The sequence below is a fragment of the Danio rerio genome, chromosome 11 (assembly GCF_049306965.1).
Source record: "Danio rerio strain Tuebingen ecotype United States chromosome 11, GRCz12tu, whole genome shotgun sequence".
NCBI classification, from domain to species: domain Eukaryota; kingdom Metazoa; phylum Chordata; class Actinopteri; order Cypriniformes; family Danionidae; genus Danio; species Danio rerio.
The window spans coordinates 33561835-33577393 of record NC_133186.1 but is presented as its reverse complement, the minus strand read 5'-3'; the positions used below and the strand labels follow the sequence as shown (position 1 = coordinate 33577393).

General features: G+C 34.4%; 2 protein-coding genes across 10 annotated transcripts in view; both read right to left on the bottom strand.

Annotated features, from left to right (window-relative positions):
- sipa1l2 (signal-induced proliferation-associated 1 like 2) overlaps positions 1-449 on the bottom strand; it is a 148518-nt gene extending 148069 nt beyond the window's left edge. For all 6 annotated transcript variants that reach the window (XR_012386775.1, XR_012386776.1, XM_068224163.2 and 3 more), the window contains exon 1: positions 323-449. The gene's annotated coding sequence lies outside the window, so the exon portion shown is untranslated. The remainder of the gene's footprint in view (positions 1-322) is intronic.
- A 3779-nt stretch (positions 450-4228) lies between these two features.
- si:dkey-238i5.2 overlaps positions 4229-15559 on the bottom strand; it is a 35728-nt gene continuing 24397 nt past the window's right edge. For all 4 annotated transcript variants that reach the window (XR_012387221.1, XR_012387222.1, XM_003199503.6 and 1 more), the window contains 3 exons: positions 13489-14208; positions 9000-10197; positions 4229-4860 (listed from right to left, as the gene is read on the bottom strand). Coding sequence is in view for 2 of the 4 variants with exons in the window: in XM_003199503.6 (XP_003199551.2) it covers positions 4805-4860; positions 9000-10197; positions 13489-14208 (1974 nt within the window). In the remaining 2 variants the exon portion in view is untranslated. The remainder of the gene's footprint in view (positions 4861-8999; positions 10198-13488; positions 14209-15559) is intronic.

Genomic DNA, 15559 nt, shown 5'->3' with positions numbered 1-15559 from the left:
GAGATGGTTTGTTTTCATTTTCCCTCATCCCAAAACACTGGATAACATAAAACTACTAAAATCGCACCCTGTTGTGTGCTTTAAGCGAAGGAACACCGGCTACATCAACGCCAAATCATGTTTATCTAAAACAAATGAATGCAATATTTCAACCCGCTTTCACAAAACCAGCTATTGTTAAGCAAAAACACGCGCTGTGGAGCCGGATGGATCTGTATGAACAAAACCCCACACTGAGCTCTGCCGGAGTTCACCTTTAAGAAAAGTTTCTTTCGGAACAAGTTCAAATATAAGAAACAGATTCAACTGCAAGTCATCTTACCTCGCCAAGAACGAGACGACAATCCCATTGTATGTGAAAATAATACAACGCAACGATTCCTTCTGTCAACACACGCGTTATTTCCCAAAGAGACGCGCCTTCCACAATAGAAGCGCAACAACTCAACAGATCTCAGGACACAGCAAGCGGCTGACTGACAGCCCCAGCGCCGCAAACCCCGCCTTTTCAGTGCGCTGATTGGCTTCAGCCTAGAATGAGCCCCGCCTTCTATAATAAGGGCGTATAGTTGGCTATCTAACCTCTCAATCATGCTCTTTAAAGGGACTGCTCAGGACATTTGTGCGACTCATTTATGTCAGGTAAATTGTACATATCGTGTAAAAGATGTAATCAATTAATTAATTTAAAAATATTGAATGCAGAATTATGCTGTAAATGTCCATTTTATTGTATGTATGTTTGTAATACTCGTTAATTTAATCTAAGAAATTGCCTCAGGGTAATTCACAAGAACATAAACACATTATGGCCATTAGATGGAAATTATTCGTGAAAGGGCGAATAAGCAAGTGAAATTCTTTGGTTTGGTCACACTTCATCCTGGTGGTCATTTCAAAAGCTTTTTAAATATGCAATGGATGAGGCATATTTGCCCTCAAAGCAGTTTTTATCGTTCTTTCACCCATGAAAAAATACATGATTCGCATTTTCTAGTGAGTAAACACATTTAGTGCTATAAATAATTTTAATGAGATTTTTAAAGTCTGTTTGTTGCCTAGAAGCAAAATTATGCAACAGTAGAATGGATGTGATTATACTTAGTGGTGTAAAGTAACATTACAAATACCCAAAGTATTGTAATTGAGTAGTTTTTCTTAGGAATTGTAATTTGCTAAGTAGTATTAAAAATTTGCACTTTTACTTTCCCTTGAGTACATTTTTAGTGTCGTATCGGTAATCTTTTACTCCACTATTTTCCTTCAACCTGTTGTCACTATGGTGTCTATGGTGATTGGCTAATAATTGGCTAATAATAATTGGCTAGAAAAAATCAGTGATGTAATTCCTGTCCAATCAAATCACACATAGAAAGTAAATCACATCATACTGAACAACCTAAAGACAGGGGTGCTTTATCAATGCAGCAAACCTTTTAGAAGCATTAAAAATTTCCAAGAAGATGTCCAAAATCTTTACACGCAATGACCCAGAGGCATGTTATAGATGGCATGTCGACCCTATGATGACTGAAATCACCAAACAGCCTTAAACAATCACTATATGGATTGAACAAGGAATGGAAGAAAGGACTGAATGAAGGCAGGACCGAACTAATGAAGAAAGGAAGGACCAAATGAATGAAGGAAGGATTCAAGGAGGGACTGAACAAACTAAGGAAGGAAGGAATGAACGAATGGATGAATCAATAAACAAAGGAACTAATAAAGGAAGAAAAAAATATGAATGAATAAGCAAATTAATGAGTGAACAAATGAAGGGAGGAATAAAAAAGGACCAAATGAACGAAGGAAGGTTTCAAGAAGGAACTTGACAAACAATCTAAGGAAGGAAGGAATGAACAAATGAATGAAAAAAGAACCTAATGAAGGATGGAACAAAAATATGAACGAACAAACAAATTAATGAGAGAACGAATAAAGGAAAGACTGAATTAAAGCACAAATTAATGAAGGAAGGATCCAAGGAAGGACTGAACAAACTAAGAAAGGAATGAATAATTCAACGAACGAACAAACGAATGAATGAATGAATGAATGAATGAATGAAGGACCTAATGAAGGAACAAAATATGAAAGAAAAAACAAATGAAGGGAGGACCTAAGGAAGGACTAAATGAATGAAGGAAAGATTCAAGGAAGGACTGAACAAACTAAGGACTGAATGAATGAATGAAGGACCCAATGAAGGAAGGAATAAAAATATGAACAAACGAATAAATGAAGGGAGGAACAAAGGACGGAACAACGAAGGAAGGAAGAAAGGAAGGAATGAACAAATAAACGAATGAATTAACAAAAGACCTAATGAATAATAATTAATAATTCCCTACATTTATATAGTGCTTTTTTCTGGGCACTCAAAGCGCTTTACACATAAAGAGGAATCTCCTGATCCACCACCAGTGCACACCATCCACCTGGATGACGCGACGGCAGCCATTTTGTGCCAGTTCACCACACACTAGCTGATTGGTGGAGAAAATAACAGAGTGATGAAGCCAGTTATGATATGGGGAGGGTTAGGAGGCCATGACGGACAGATTCCAGTGGGTGAAATTGGCCAGAATGCCGGGGTTAAACCCCTACTCTTTCCGAAGGACATCCAGAGATTTTTAACGACCACAGAGAGTCGGGACCTCGGTTTAACGTCTCGTCCAAAAGACGGTGCTCACTGAGCAGTATAAAGTCCCCATTACTATACAGGGCATTAGGACCCACACAGACCCCAGGTTGGGCGCCCCCTGCTGGCCTCACTAACACCACATCCGACAGCAACCTAGCTCACCCATCCAGGTACTGACTGGGCGCAGCCCTGCTTAGCTTCAGTGGGTGACCACTAATAACGGAAGCAAGAAAAATATAAACAAAAAAAAAAAAAAAACAAATTAATGAGCAAACAAATAAAGGGAGAAACGAACAAACAAATGAATAAAATAAGGACTGAACAAACTAATGAAGGAATGAACAAATGAATGAACAAAGGATCTAATGAAGGAAGGAACAAAAATATGACCTAATGAGCGAACGAATGAAGGAATGAACGAACAAACGAATGAATAAAGGAAGGACAGAACAAACAAACAAGGAAGGTTGGAAGGAAGATCACTAAGTGCACTACAGAAAGTAACGTTTACACATCCCTGCACAAACTGCATGCAATCGCATCAACTTTTTTTCACAGTTTAATACTCACTACTCTTGAGTACTTTTTACTCATATTTTGAGTATTATTTATAACAGATACTTTTACTCTACTCACACTGCAATTTTGGGCAAGTAATGGTACATTTACTTGAGTATGATTTTTCAGGTGAGGTAGTGGTGCAGTAGGTATCGCTGTCGCCTCACAGCAAGAAGGTCGCTGGGTCGAACCTCGGCTCAGTTGGCGTTTCTGTGTGGAGTTTGCATGTTCTCCCTGCCTTCGTGTGGGTTTCCTCCGGGTGCTCCGGTTTCCCTCACAGTCCAAAGACATGTGGTACAGTTGAATTGAGTAGACTAAATTGTCCGTAGTGTATGAGTGTGTGTGTGAATGTGTGTGGATGTTTCCCAGAGATGGGTTGTGGCTGGAAGGGCATCCGTTGCGTAAAAACTTGCTGGATAAGTTGGCGGTTCATTCTACTGTGGCGACGCCGGATCAATAAAGGGACAAAGCCGACAAGAAAATGAATGATTTTTCAATACTCTTTCCACCACTGATTATAATAAATATGAGTTTGTTTATTTATTAAATGCAGTATTTTAGTGTTTACTTAAGTAAGTATGTCAATGAAAACAAATAGTGAGTAATATTACAGTTAAATCTTAACAGCAGTGTTTAATTTAGCATGACTGTTTACTATAATTACATTTTTATTTTTAACGTTTACTATAACTACAATTTCAGATTTGGTTTCACAACAAATATTTACACAAAAGCCTTTGAATGATATAGTTTCTATTTGTTAACAGTATGCTTTATATAAATCTTAAAAAATTGTCAAAACGTTGACTTATGATCACACACAAGTCTCATATTATTGGTATGGACAATCAAGCTTTAGTAAAATGTCAAGCTATTTTTAGCTCTGATGTGATCTACCGTGTGACACGTGTGTCATCATATAGCCTGGCAAGAGTCATGTTTCCAAAAGTGTAAAGTGCTTTTTCACTGACCTAAATTTACATTATCTTTACATTAAAGCAGTCAACATATAAATCACACCTACACTGATGCACTTTATTTTGTACAACATATACTGAGAAATGTGAGAATAACAGCACATTATCACAAAAATGCATGAATAATCCTTTTAATGGCATAAATGTTCCATGATAGTGATGTACAAATTGTTTTCTGTGGTAGTTTGGTTGTAAATGTGAGTGTAATTCATATGCAGGTCTTTTCTTGTTATTATTTGCACTGTGAATCAGCAGGATGAGGTCTATGGGCCTGCTGATTGTGTTGTTTGGCTGTAAATGGGTGTGCACAGATGTGCCTTTTTATTGTACAATTTGACCCTTCCCACCCGTCCTATGTGTTTATTAACACGGGGCAAGTGCGCCATCTGAAGGTGACCACTGACAATTTAGAATTTATTTTCCTGCGTTATGCATTACACGGATCAACCTTTAAATGTTAGTTGATATAAAGAGGAATATAACCAAACTTCAATAATACATGTACAGCTTATTAAATGTACAGCAGACAAAATAGTGTGGAGTCCAAAACAAACCCATTCATGAAATAATCTTGCCAACAAAGAAAATGTGACATGGTGACATGTTCAAAACAGCCATCTCATCATCCATGGAGAGGGTGGGAGACCTGTCCCGCCGCGCTGGCTTTGATTGATAGCTCTGCAATTAAAAAAAGCAATTAACCTAGCATTAAAAAACGAGACGTAATTGTTTTTCATTATAAATCTGCATGTGTCATATCATATACTCCTTCAAATGCTCATTTTTAAGCACATTTTCTAAGTCTAAAGGGAAATACTGGCCTAATTCTGAATGCTGTGTTTGGGGCCCAACACAGCTGTCAAACATGGCGATCAATTTCCCAGTGATTCCCATGAGGTATTGCCTTTATTACAGCCTGGAGTATTTGTCGGTGTAATAAAGGCCGTGTCATTTCATGATTAAAAACTGGAGCATAAAAATATCCAGTGCAATTACAGACTTGCAGTCTTTTTCATTCTTTATATCAGGTGTCTCCACAATAAAATGCATACAATTCCAGCACAGCTTCTATTTGCATAGCCTATGAAACTGCTGTTGAAGCTTTCACATATTAGCCTATTAAATGCATTATATCTCATAGATGTAGTCACTCTTGTAAATGAAACAAAAATGAAAACGATGCTCAGTGAAGTACTGAAGAATCATCCAAACAGTTTCCCCCCTCATTTGCACATGCCCAACAGATGGAGCTATTTGCTAATCTCATCATACTTTGGCAGGTCACATAGTCTGGCCGCTAATATGAATATGGCACCAGTTAACCATATGACGGTCAATGTTGCCAAAGAACAGCACAACTCCATTGTTTCATAATTTATTCACTATTTTTGCTCAAAGGATGTTTTTATATAATAAAATCATTAAAAACTGAAATAATATTTGTTGTATATATATATATATATATATATATATATATATATATATATATATATATATATACACAACATTTTAGTTTCTTTTAAAAAGTAATTTAAAATATGAATTTTCAATATCATTTATTCTGTCTTCAGTGTCACTTGATCCCTCAGCAATCATTCTAATGGGCTGATATGCCACTGGAAAAATTACATTAAAGTATAATATTTTACTACAAAGATGCCTAAACTAGGGCCTGTGGGCCAAAGTTGGCCCGTGGTAACCTTTGATTTGGCCCACCATCCTATCTGAAAAGAAGGAGAATGATGGTGAAGGTTAGGACGAATGCCTTCAACATGGATTGTCATTGCTAATTTAACATAACATTTAATTGTTGAGCTACAAAAAAGCAAACTGAAATTAAATCTATTAAATCAACCTATTAATGATTGAATTAATTAAACATTGTGAAGGATTTAGATAAAAAATAAATAAATATTGTCACTCGATTGATATAGGACATTGCTGAAGGCTAGCTAATAATTAAAGCAAAGGCTCCATAGTGTTATAAATGGGATTGTTTATGATTTAATGATAAAAAATAATAATAAGATGTAAAAGAATACAGATAAATATAATGTTTCAAGTATTGTTTCGTTTTACTTTTACATATTAATAAATTAGGAAATAACCATGGCAACATTAATATAATACAGCTTTACCTTAAGCCCACCACCCTTAATAAAGTCCCTTGGTTTTTGGCCCTTCTCAAGAAAAGGTTTGGGCACCTCTGTTGTACTATGATAAACTGTTACATTATTATGTTATATTATAGTATAAAAGTATTATCAATGATTAAAACATTTGCTTAACATCTTTTGTGAAAACTTTCACATTTTATCATTTTATTCATTCATGAATAGAAGGACCTCCATTTATGTGAAATGGAATAAAGTACCTCTTTTGTACCTCTGTGAACCCCTTTACTGTCATTTAGTTTAATGCATCCTTGTTAAACAAAGGCATTGATTTATTTGTTAAAAATAAAAATAAAAACTTACAGATGCTTAACATTTGGCATTATAGGTTCAAATTCTTAATTGTAATTTTAATGGCCAACCCAAGCACAAAAGAAGCAAAAATACAGCAGAGGAAATCACTCCAACTGCAATGTTAAGTAATTGAATACATTTTGTGATGTTTTCAGTCAAAATGGCTGGAAAAAATGCAAAAAGTACTAATAGCAACAAGATTTGACGGTTTATTTATTTTTGCCAATAGGTGGCGATGTTGGCAAGTTAATGTGGTGTGGTCAGTTCGTGTGTCAAGTAAAACACATCTTGCGATTATATGTAAATAGCTCAAGATTGTTTCACAATACCAGATTAAAAGAAGATAATCTATGGAGGACGAAAATTGTAAAAATAACAAATCCCAGCATAAATAAATATAAATAATAGGCGGGTAAATAATAAAAATAATTGACACAAATGTTGGGGCAATAAGAAAATCCTAAACTGAAAACTGCCGCACTATTAATTATTTATATATTTATTTATGCAGGAATTTTGTAGATTTTATATATATATATAAAATTCATTTTAGCATTTATTTCTATATTTGCACATTTATTTATTTATTGTTTTTGCAGGTTTCGTTCTCCATAATAACCTTCCTTTAAAAAAACAGACAAAACCTGGATATTTTAATTTACTTCTGTGATGGGAAAGTAGAAACTTTATCATTAATCCTGTCCTCTGTCACATGTTCCTTCAGAAGTCATTCTAATGAAATGGCACTAGAGAAATATGTATTTTTATCACTGAGGAAACCAATTGCTTAACATCTTTTCTGGAAACTTATACATAATTTTATTAGCATTCACCATTCATTAATAAAAAATTAACATTTGTAAATAAATAATTACTAATGTTATTTATAAATCTTTTGTTACACTGTAAATGCCTTTACCAACACTATTGTTTAATGCGTCCTTGTGAAACAAAAGCATTGATTTATTTGTTATTGAAATTTGCTGAGCCCTAACATTTGGCATAACACAGATGCAAAATCCAAATTTTTATTTTAATTACCAATAATACAACACATATAATTGCAAGCCAAGTACAAAATAGACAAAATAAAGTACAAAGTACAGCAGGGGTGATCAATCCAACTGCAATGTTAATTAATTAAATATATTTTGTGATGTTTTCAGCAAAAAAAAAAAAAAAAAAAAAAAATCATAAAAGTAATAGTAACAATAAGATTTGAAGGTTTATTCATTTTACCAATAGGTGGTGATGTTGGCAAGTTCATGTGGTGTGGTCAAGTAAAATACATCTCTTTCACAAGACTAGATCAAAAAAAAAATAGCATATGGAGAACGAAACCTGCAAAAACAATAGATAAAAAGTGCACAAATATTTAAATAAACAAGTAATTAATCAATAAATTCCTGCATAAATTAAATAAATAGATAAATATGCAAATACATAAATAAATGTTTATAAAAAAATCCACAAATTCCTGCATAAATAAATATATAAATAAACAATAGTGCGGGTAAGTAAATAATGAATTTAATTACACAATTGATGGGGCAAATTTATCTCACTAATGATGGCAAGTTTATGCCATCATTGGTTGATCATTAGAAAAAAATTGCATTCGATTTTTTTGACTGGCTTCTGATGATTGACAGATAAATTATCAGTTTAGCATTTTCTTATTCCCCTAACATTCGTGTTATTTATTTAATTATTTATATAATTTTTAATGCAGAAATTTGTGGATTTTTATTTATTTATTTGCATGTTAGTGTATTTATTGTTTTATTTTTGCAGGAATTTATGGATTTATTTAATCATTTATTTTTGCGTATCATTTATTTATTTATTTATTTATTTATTTATTTATTTATATTATTTATTTTTGCAGCTATCCTCCTCATTAAAATCTTTTTTTTTAAGATACTAGACAAAACTTGGATATTTAAATTTATTTCTGTGATGGCAAATTTGAGTTTTCAACATGAGTAATTCTGTCTTCAGTGTCACATGATTCACCATTGATGAAACCAATTGCTTAATATTATTTGTGGAAACTTACAAGTTCATGTTGTGTGGTCAGTTTGTGTGTCAAGTAAAATAAATCTCTTTGCAATTATATTAAAAGAGCTCAAGATTCAAGTATTGTATCACAAAACTATCAAAATGAAATAACCTTCCTTAAAAGATAACAGACAATACCTGGACAAATAACAGCACGTTAAAGAGTAAATATGTCTCCTTTGCCTACATTTAATTGACCTAAACACATCTTATTACCATTTCTTAACTTTAAATATATCATGAATTCAGTGTCAGTAATGGACCTTTATTTCGAGAACCCCCTCCTACCTGTTTTTTCATCGTGCAAAGCTTCCTCAGCATAGTTTGAATGGAGATTTCCCAATCTTCCTCTCCAGATATCTTCCAGTTCCTCTTCCTCCTGCTGGAATAGCCAATGTCCAGGCTGAAGAAGCTCCTCCACGCAGATGTCCACTTTCTCCGTATCAATAACACAAACTGCACAGTCTTGTACACCACAGTTTATAATACGTCCGCTCTTACTAGAGCTCAGGCCATTGGGATTTACCTTCATGTATTTGGACGAGTAGTATAAATGGCCATTCAGGTCTTTTATTTTGGTGTAAACGCTAAAACAGTTGTGATCAATGGATGAGGGACACATAGACCTGCATTGTGTGACTGAAACAGAGCCATTGATCACTGGAGGAGAAACTATATGTTGAGTAGAAAGCAGAAGATCTAGTTCTTCACATTCAACTGATGTGGAAACCCTCGAGACTGTGCTTTCATGACTTTTGCTTAACTGTTGGGTCTGGACTTCTTCTGTATTTTCCAATTCTTCAATATTTACTGAATGAAGTGTTGGTTCAGTTTGTTTTATATGAGCCACTGGTTTAATCTCATGTTCTAACTTTGGAGATTGGGTTGTTTGGTCATCATAATCATAGACAGGTTCAATCTCACCTTTATTTTCCATGTCTAAGACATTTCTGTCGAATCGCTTTGGAAGACTGAAACTAAGAGTGGATCCTAGAGACAAATAAGAGCAGATGTTTTTAACTGCTCTACTTGAAGTCTTGACAACATTAGGCAAATAGTCTTTTGGAAAAGGATTGGATTTGTTGTCGATGACAGAATCCACTGGTAACATGTTTTGTTTAATAAAAACCTGAAGTTTGGAGGTTGACTGACTTTCTTGCGCTCTCCGTTTTTCTTCAGGCCAAGTGTTGCACCTTCGCCTGAAAATGCTTGGAGGTTGGCCAGACCTTTCCAATCCAAGCGTAGAGTTCCTCCGTAGCTCTTTTTCTTTACTTTTGATCGGCTCTTTCAGCTTGAGCAAAGAACATGCCTTGAATCTGTTGTGACTGGAAACCGTTCCTCCCTCAGGTGTGACATTTTGCGAAGGAAAGGAGGATGAATGATCTGAGGCTGTAAAGTCCTGACCTTCTGCACGTGGTGGGGATATGACCTCTGATACTCGCCCTGGGGGTCTGTAACTATCCGAGACATGCAAATATGTGAACACCTGCCAAGGAAGGGAGAACGCAAACTTTTAGATGAGTAGAGAATCAACTTTTTTTAATATAAAAACTTTTTTTTTATAAAACACAAACCCACAATCAGGGGGCAGGGGCTTAAACCATGATGGTGGCTGAACTAATTCTGGATTACAAGATTAGTTTTGAATTGACAAAAATAAAATAAGTCTAATTAGGCTTTGTTGATAACATGGTGCTGATCATCAGCCTTTTCTGATAACTCAGTCTTTGATCCTGATTGCTGAGTTCATGAGTACATGCACGTCTAGGCGAACATCAGTAACAAGCAGCCAACCGCATGCCTTGAAACGTAAAGATACAAAATTTGTCTTTTCGTAAGAAAGTCAGTGCAATTCACATGCAGACAAAGATTACTCTCTCTCTCTCTCTCTCTCTCTCTCTCTCTCTCTCTCTCTCTCTCTCTCTATATATATATATATATATATATATATATATATATATATATATATGTATAATATATGTATATATTTATATATTTATAATATGTTTATATATGTATATATATATATATATATATATATATATATATTTATTTATTTATATATATGTATATTTATATATGTATGTATGTATATATATATATATATATATATATATATATATATATATATATATATATATATATATATATATATATATATATATATATATTTATATATATATATATATATATATATATATATATATATATATATATATATATGTATATATATTATATATATATTATATATTATACATATATAAATAACAGCACTCGTACCGCCTCTTAACCATTCATCCTTGTGTATTACTCCGCTCACATACACAGCGATAAGCAAAGAACACTCTACATAATATTGCAGCTGTTGGATGTCATAATGTACTTTTGAGGCTTTTTTAGTTGAGAATGTAGTTGTTTAGATTGCAACTATGCAGTTTATTTATAAGAATAGTGAGTGACTATTTTAAAGTATTCATAATTTCTGTGAGACAGCACGTTGGCGGCCATTAGCCTGTCATTGAGCAGAGTAAAGACGGTTGACATTGTATATCCACAAATTGGTGACAGAGAACGCATAAAAAACCTTCAGATGAGAAAAACTCAGTGTAATTTCAAACTACAGCTGATCAAATCATTATTAAATGGTTAAGTGACTTTCTGAGTCAATCTCTATTTTTTTTGTACTAGTTCTAAAGTGAAGTCGGTGAAGTAGTAACTGTTTCTGCTGTTCTGATGTCAGCTTCATATGTTAATGAACAGCAGAAGAAAGTAGTTCCTCATGCAAAAGTTCCTCATACACTGCTCTGAGAGTGATATTGCTCTATATATTTGATTGTGATATTTAGAAGATTTCATACCACTGTGGTGATACCTGATAAATTAGGGAATAAGCTGAAGGCAGGTGAGTGAGTGAAAAGAGGAATCTATGAAGGAGAATAGCTAAAAGAAAACAGCTTGCCTTATTACTGCGAGTGAAGTTTTAATGTTAATTTGTTAAGTTCATACTGTAATGTTTAGTTCAAATGTAGGTAAATAGAGACTCAAAAAATATAAGCTCACACTGTAAAAAAGGCAGGGTTCCTCACAATTCATTCATGCTGTCCCAACATAATCGACTGAGTTAATGAATTTAATGTGGATTGAACATAAAACAATAAAGTTGCCCCCAAACAACCTCAAAAATGTGTTATTTAAGCTCATATTAAATAAGTAGTTTAAACAAGCAGCAAAAATCATTTTTTGAGTGTGTATATATAATCTTTAAAAGCTTTATCTCTTAATATTTTTTTTTTAATTCTATTAATTTAAATCTGTAAATTCAGATGTAATTAAAACAATAGTTATTAAACTAAAATTGTTATGAATATATAAATCTTTTAAAATAATGATAATAAATAATCTTGATTAAAGTCAGACAATTTTGTCTTTTCAGAAGACATATAGTGACCTTAACTTGACCTTAATGACCTGAAGGAACATTTTTGTAGCATCAGAGATGTGTCACTTTGTTCACAGTTGATTGGTGGAGTAAACCAGAACCAGGCCCGGATTAAGAATTCAGAGGCCCCTGGGCACAATGTATTGTACCTGACTGCACCTCTATAGTTGAATTAAAAAATAAGATTATTATCATAGTTTTTAAAAAATTAATCTATAATGTATTGCCCGCATTTATTAAATAAATAATATACACTACATATATATTTTAGTCTATAAAGATTTAACTTATTTTTAAAGCATTTAAAGCACACTTTGAAAAAAAATACTAACATTTACATTTAAGGGTATTTTTAATGTATAACTTCTACAAATTTATAATACATATGATTCGGATATAACATCTTTAATCCAGTTCAGTTCTATGAATCTGAGTCCTCCATAATACACACACTTGATTCCTACTTGTCTTCCTCGTGATGAAGAGTAGGCAAAATCTGATAAGTAGTGGGGGTAAAAAAGAAGAGTAAGTTCATCAGATCGATCATGATCGATCATGTCAAAACATGTTGCCATGTGCTGTACAAGCCACACCACTCATGCTGCTGTTTGCCGCTCTCTTTAGTTATGTTGTGTCTGTTAATCAAACGGTGATGGGCCAGAATTAATCTAATTGCTCATTCCAACTAGGTGTGCTATTTGCACTTAGCCTAAACAGACACTACACAATCTGCGTTTTTCGCCTCTTGCAGGAGCCCCAAGTGCACACGGGCCACTGGGCCTGTCCCCATAATGCCCTTTGATAAATCCAGCCCCGACCAGAACATAACCTGTGCTTGAGCAAGTTAGTGGTGTTACAATGGCAAAAAAAGTGATTGAAGTCAAGATGCCTTCATAGTACCTAATCTAAAGGCTGGTGCAAAACTAAACCGAAACTTAACTTGGTAGCCAGCTAATCTGGCTTCATGGTACAGGCTCTAGTTGATAACAGCCCACACACAGTTGTAATCGAATAAATGTTATGGCTCTTAAATGCATACAGTACATACACAGCTGTGAAGGCAATAGCCATAGCATGACTAATATGATTGCATGCCAAGTTAATAAATCCTATATGGCATGTGCAGGCTTCACAGTGCATTATTTCGATGCACACCACCAGGAGGCATTTCAAAGCCACGCCATGGAAAATTAATCATGAGGTCATTGTTTTACCACATGGGACAGGATGTACAGAGCAGGGAGAATAATAAGCACATGCATGTCTGGTTTGTGTGCAAGCTTTGAGCTTAGACTGGAATGTGTCTGAAGTTAACACGCGTTTTGAAGTCTTACTTACTCTGTGAGTGACTTCCGCTGCCACTTCGTGCCGCAGGTGGTCGTCACTTTGGTTTGTTTCAGGATTGTCGCGTGCTGATTTTTGTCTCCATTCTTGGTTGTTGCACGGTGATTGAGGGTTTTGGGTTGGATGTATGACTGATACGGGATCAGTGTCTGGTAATAACTGCAGATTAGATTGGATGGCGGAGTGCAAATTCTCTGTTAGGTGGTTACAAAATGATGATTCAGTGTTACTTAGTCTTGATGTTTTCTGTTTGCTTGGTGACCGGACTGGTTTCCCTTGGTTTTTGTTTTGCTCAAGATTCCCACAAGATGTCATTTGTTTTGTCTCTTTAGTCATGACTGATTCATTCATCCATTTGGCCTGAAGCAATTCTTGTGACGGTTGTGTTTGTGCTGAGTTTTTGTCCTGTGGTTGATGTATGTCTGTCTGGACACTGCTTGTTGACTCTTCTTGTATTTCGTTGTTGTTGTTGGGTGACCATTGCTTTGTCACTTGGTTGATGCCTGAAGACTGTTCATCAAAGCTCAAAATGAGACAGATGCTTGAACCTAGGGATGTCTTTGAAACACAGGGCTCTTGACTAACCCCACTGGACACGCTTCCATCATGCTTTCCAATCTGTTGCTCCAAGTTGTTGTGAGATGGCTGTGTTTCAATAGTACTTCCTTTGACCTCTCCATTTAAAAAGCAGACAGGATTTTTGAAAGGAACAGCCTAAACAAGGAAACATAGATGCAATCAAAATGTAAAACACAGGAAAAATATTTTACATAAATTCTAATTTGTTTTAAATAATAAAAAAAACATATTGCCCAATTTTAAATTGTTATATTTGTATGTATTTAAAATAAAAACATTTGATTTATAAATGAGGGATGCACATAGCATCAGTTTAAAAAAGCATGATTCTCATAAAATAAAATAAAATAAAATAAAATAAAATAAAATAAAATAAAATAAAATAAAATAAAATAAAATAAAACAAAATTAAATAAAATTAAATAAAATTAAATAAAATTAAACTAAAATAATTAAATTAAATTCATTGTCTATCCCACAGGGGTTAGAAAATTAATAACCAACGATCTAAGACTCATAGATTGCTTGAGAACATTCACTTTCACTCGCACTACAAATCCTGTCATGCACCACACACACACCTGTTCCAGTTCTCCTTTGATTACACACACAGCTGGGAGCTGCTCAAGGACGGATTACACAGATTATATATTCAGCGCACACACAGAGACTTTGCTGAGTCTTGTTTATCTGTGAGCATAACAATGTGTTTTTTCCTTGTTTAGCCTAGCTGTGTATTCAACCTTTGTTTAGATTCACTGCTGCCTGTACCGACAATTCGCCTGTTCTTTGACAACGATTTTGGATTGCTCTGCATGTACCTGTTTGACCCTGTTGACTTTTGTGGTGGGCAAAGTGAGGCTTCGTGAAACACTGAAACAGTTGAAGCAAATGATTCGAAGCTTCTAAACGTTTCGAAACTCGTCTTTACTGATACCTAGTGGTCATTTATTATGTATTGCTCTGGAACAGCTCCAGCAAAGAAACAGTTAAGCAAATTGAGGAATTATACCCCATATTGTAAAGTTGAAGTTTCAGATGACTTAGTGGAGCAGTGAGAGTTCCAGGCTAGCATGCAGAAATAATGGGTTTGAATCCAGGGTATAACATGCAGCTATATAGACATTCATTTTTAAATGCTGTGCTCTTGTAATGTGTTTTGTTTTAACATTGGTCAGACATCCAAATGAAAACTTTGTGAACAGAGCTTTAGTCATAAAAGTTAACATTATTAAAATACATAAATTAATACATTAAATAATTTCAGAGTATTTGTCTAGATTCAAACTCCTAACATTTGAAGCACAGTTACTCTGTGCACACACGGCCCACTAAGCGACATGCTACAAGCTACTAAGCGTTCAGCGTCCCTCACATGACATAAATACACTCACAATATTATTTTAAAAATCATATTTTAAAAGTCCCCCTTCTAACTGCAACCCAGTACTGGGAAACACCCATCCACACTCATTCACGGTCAACA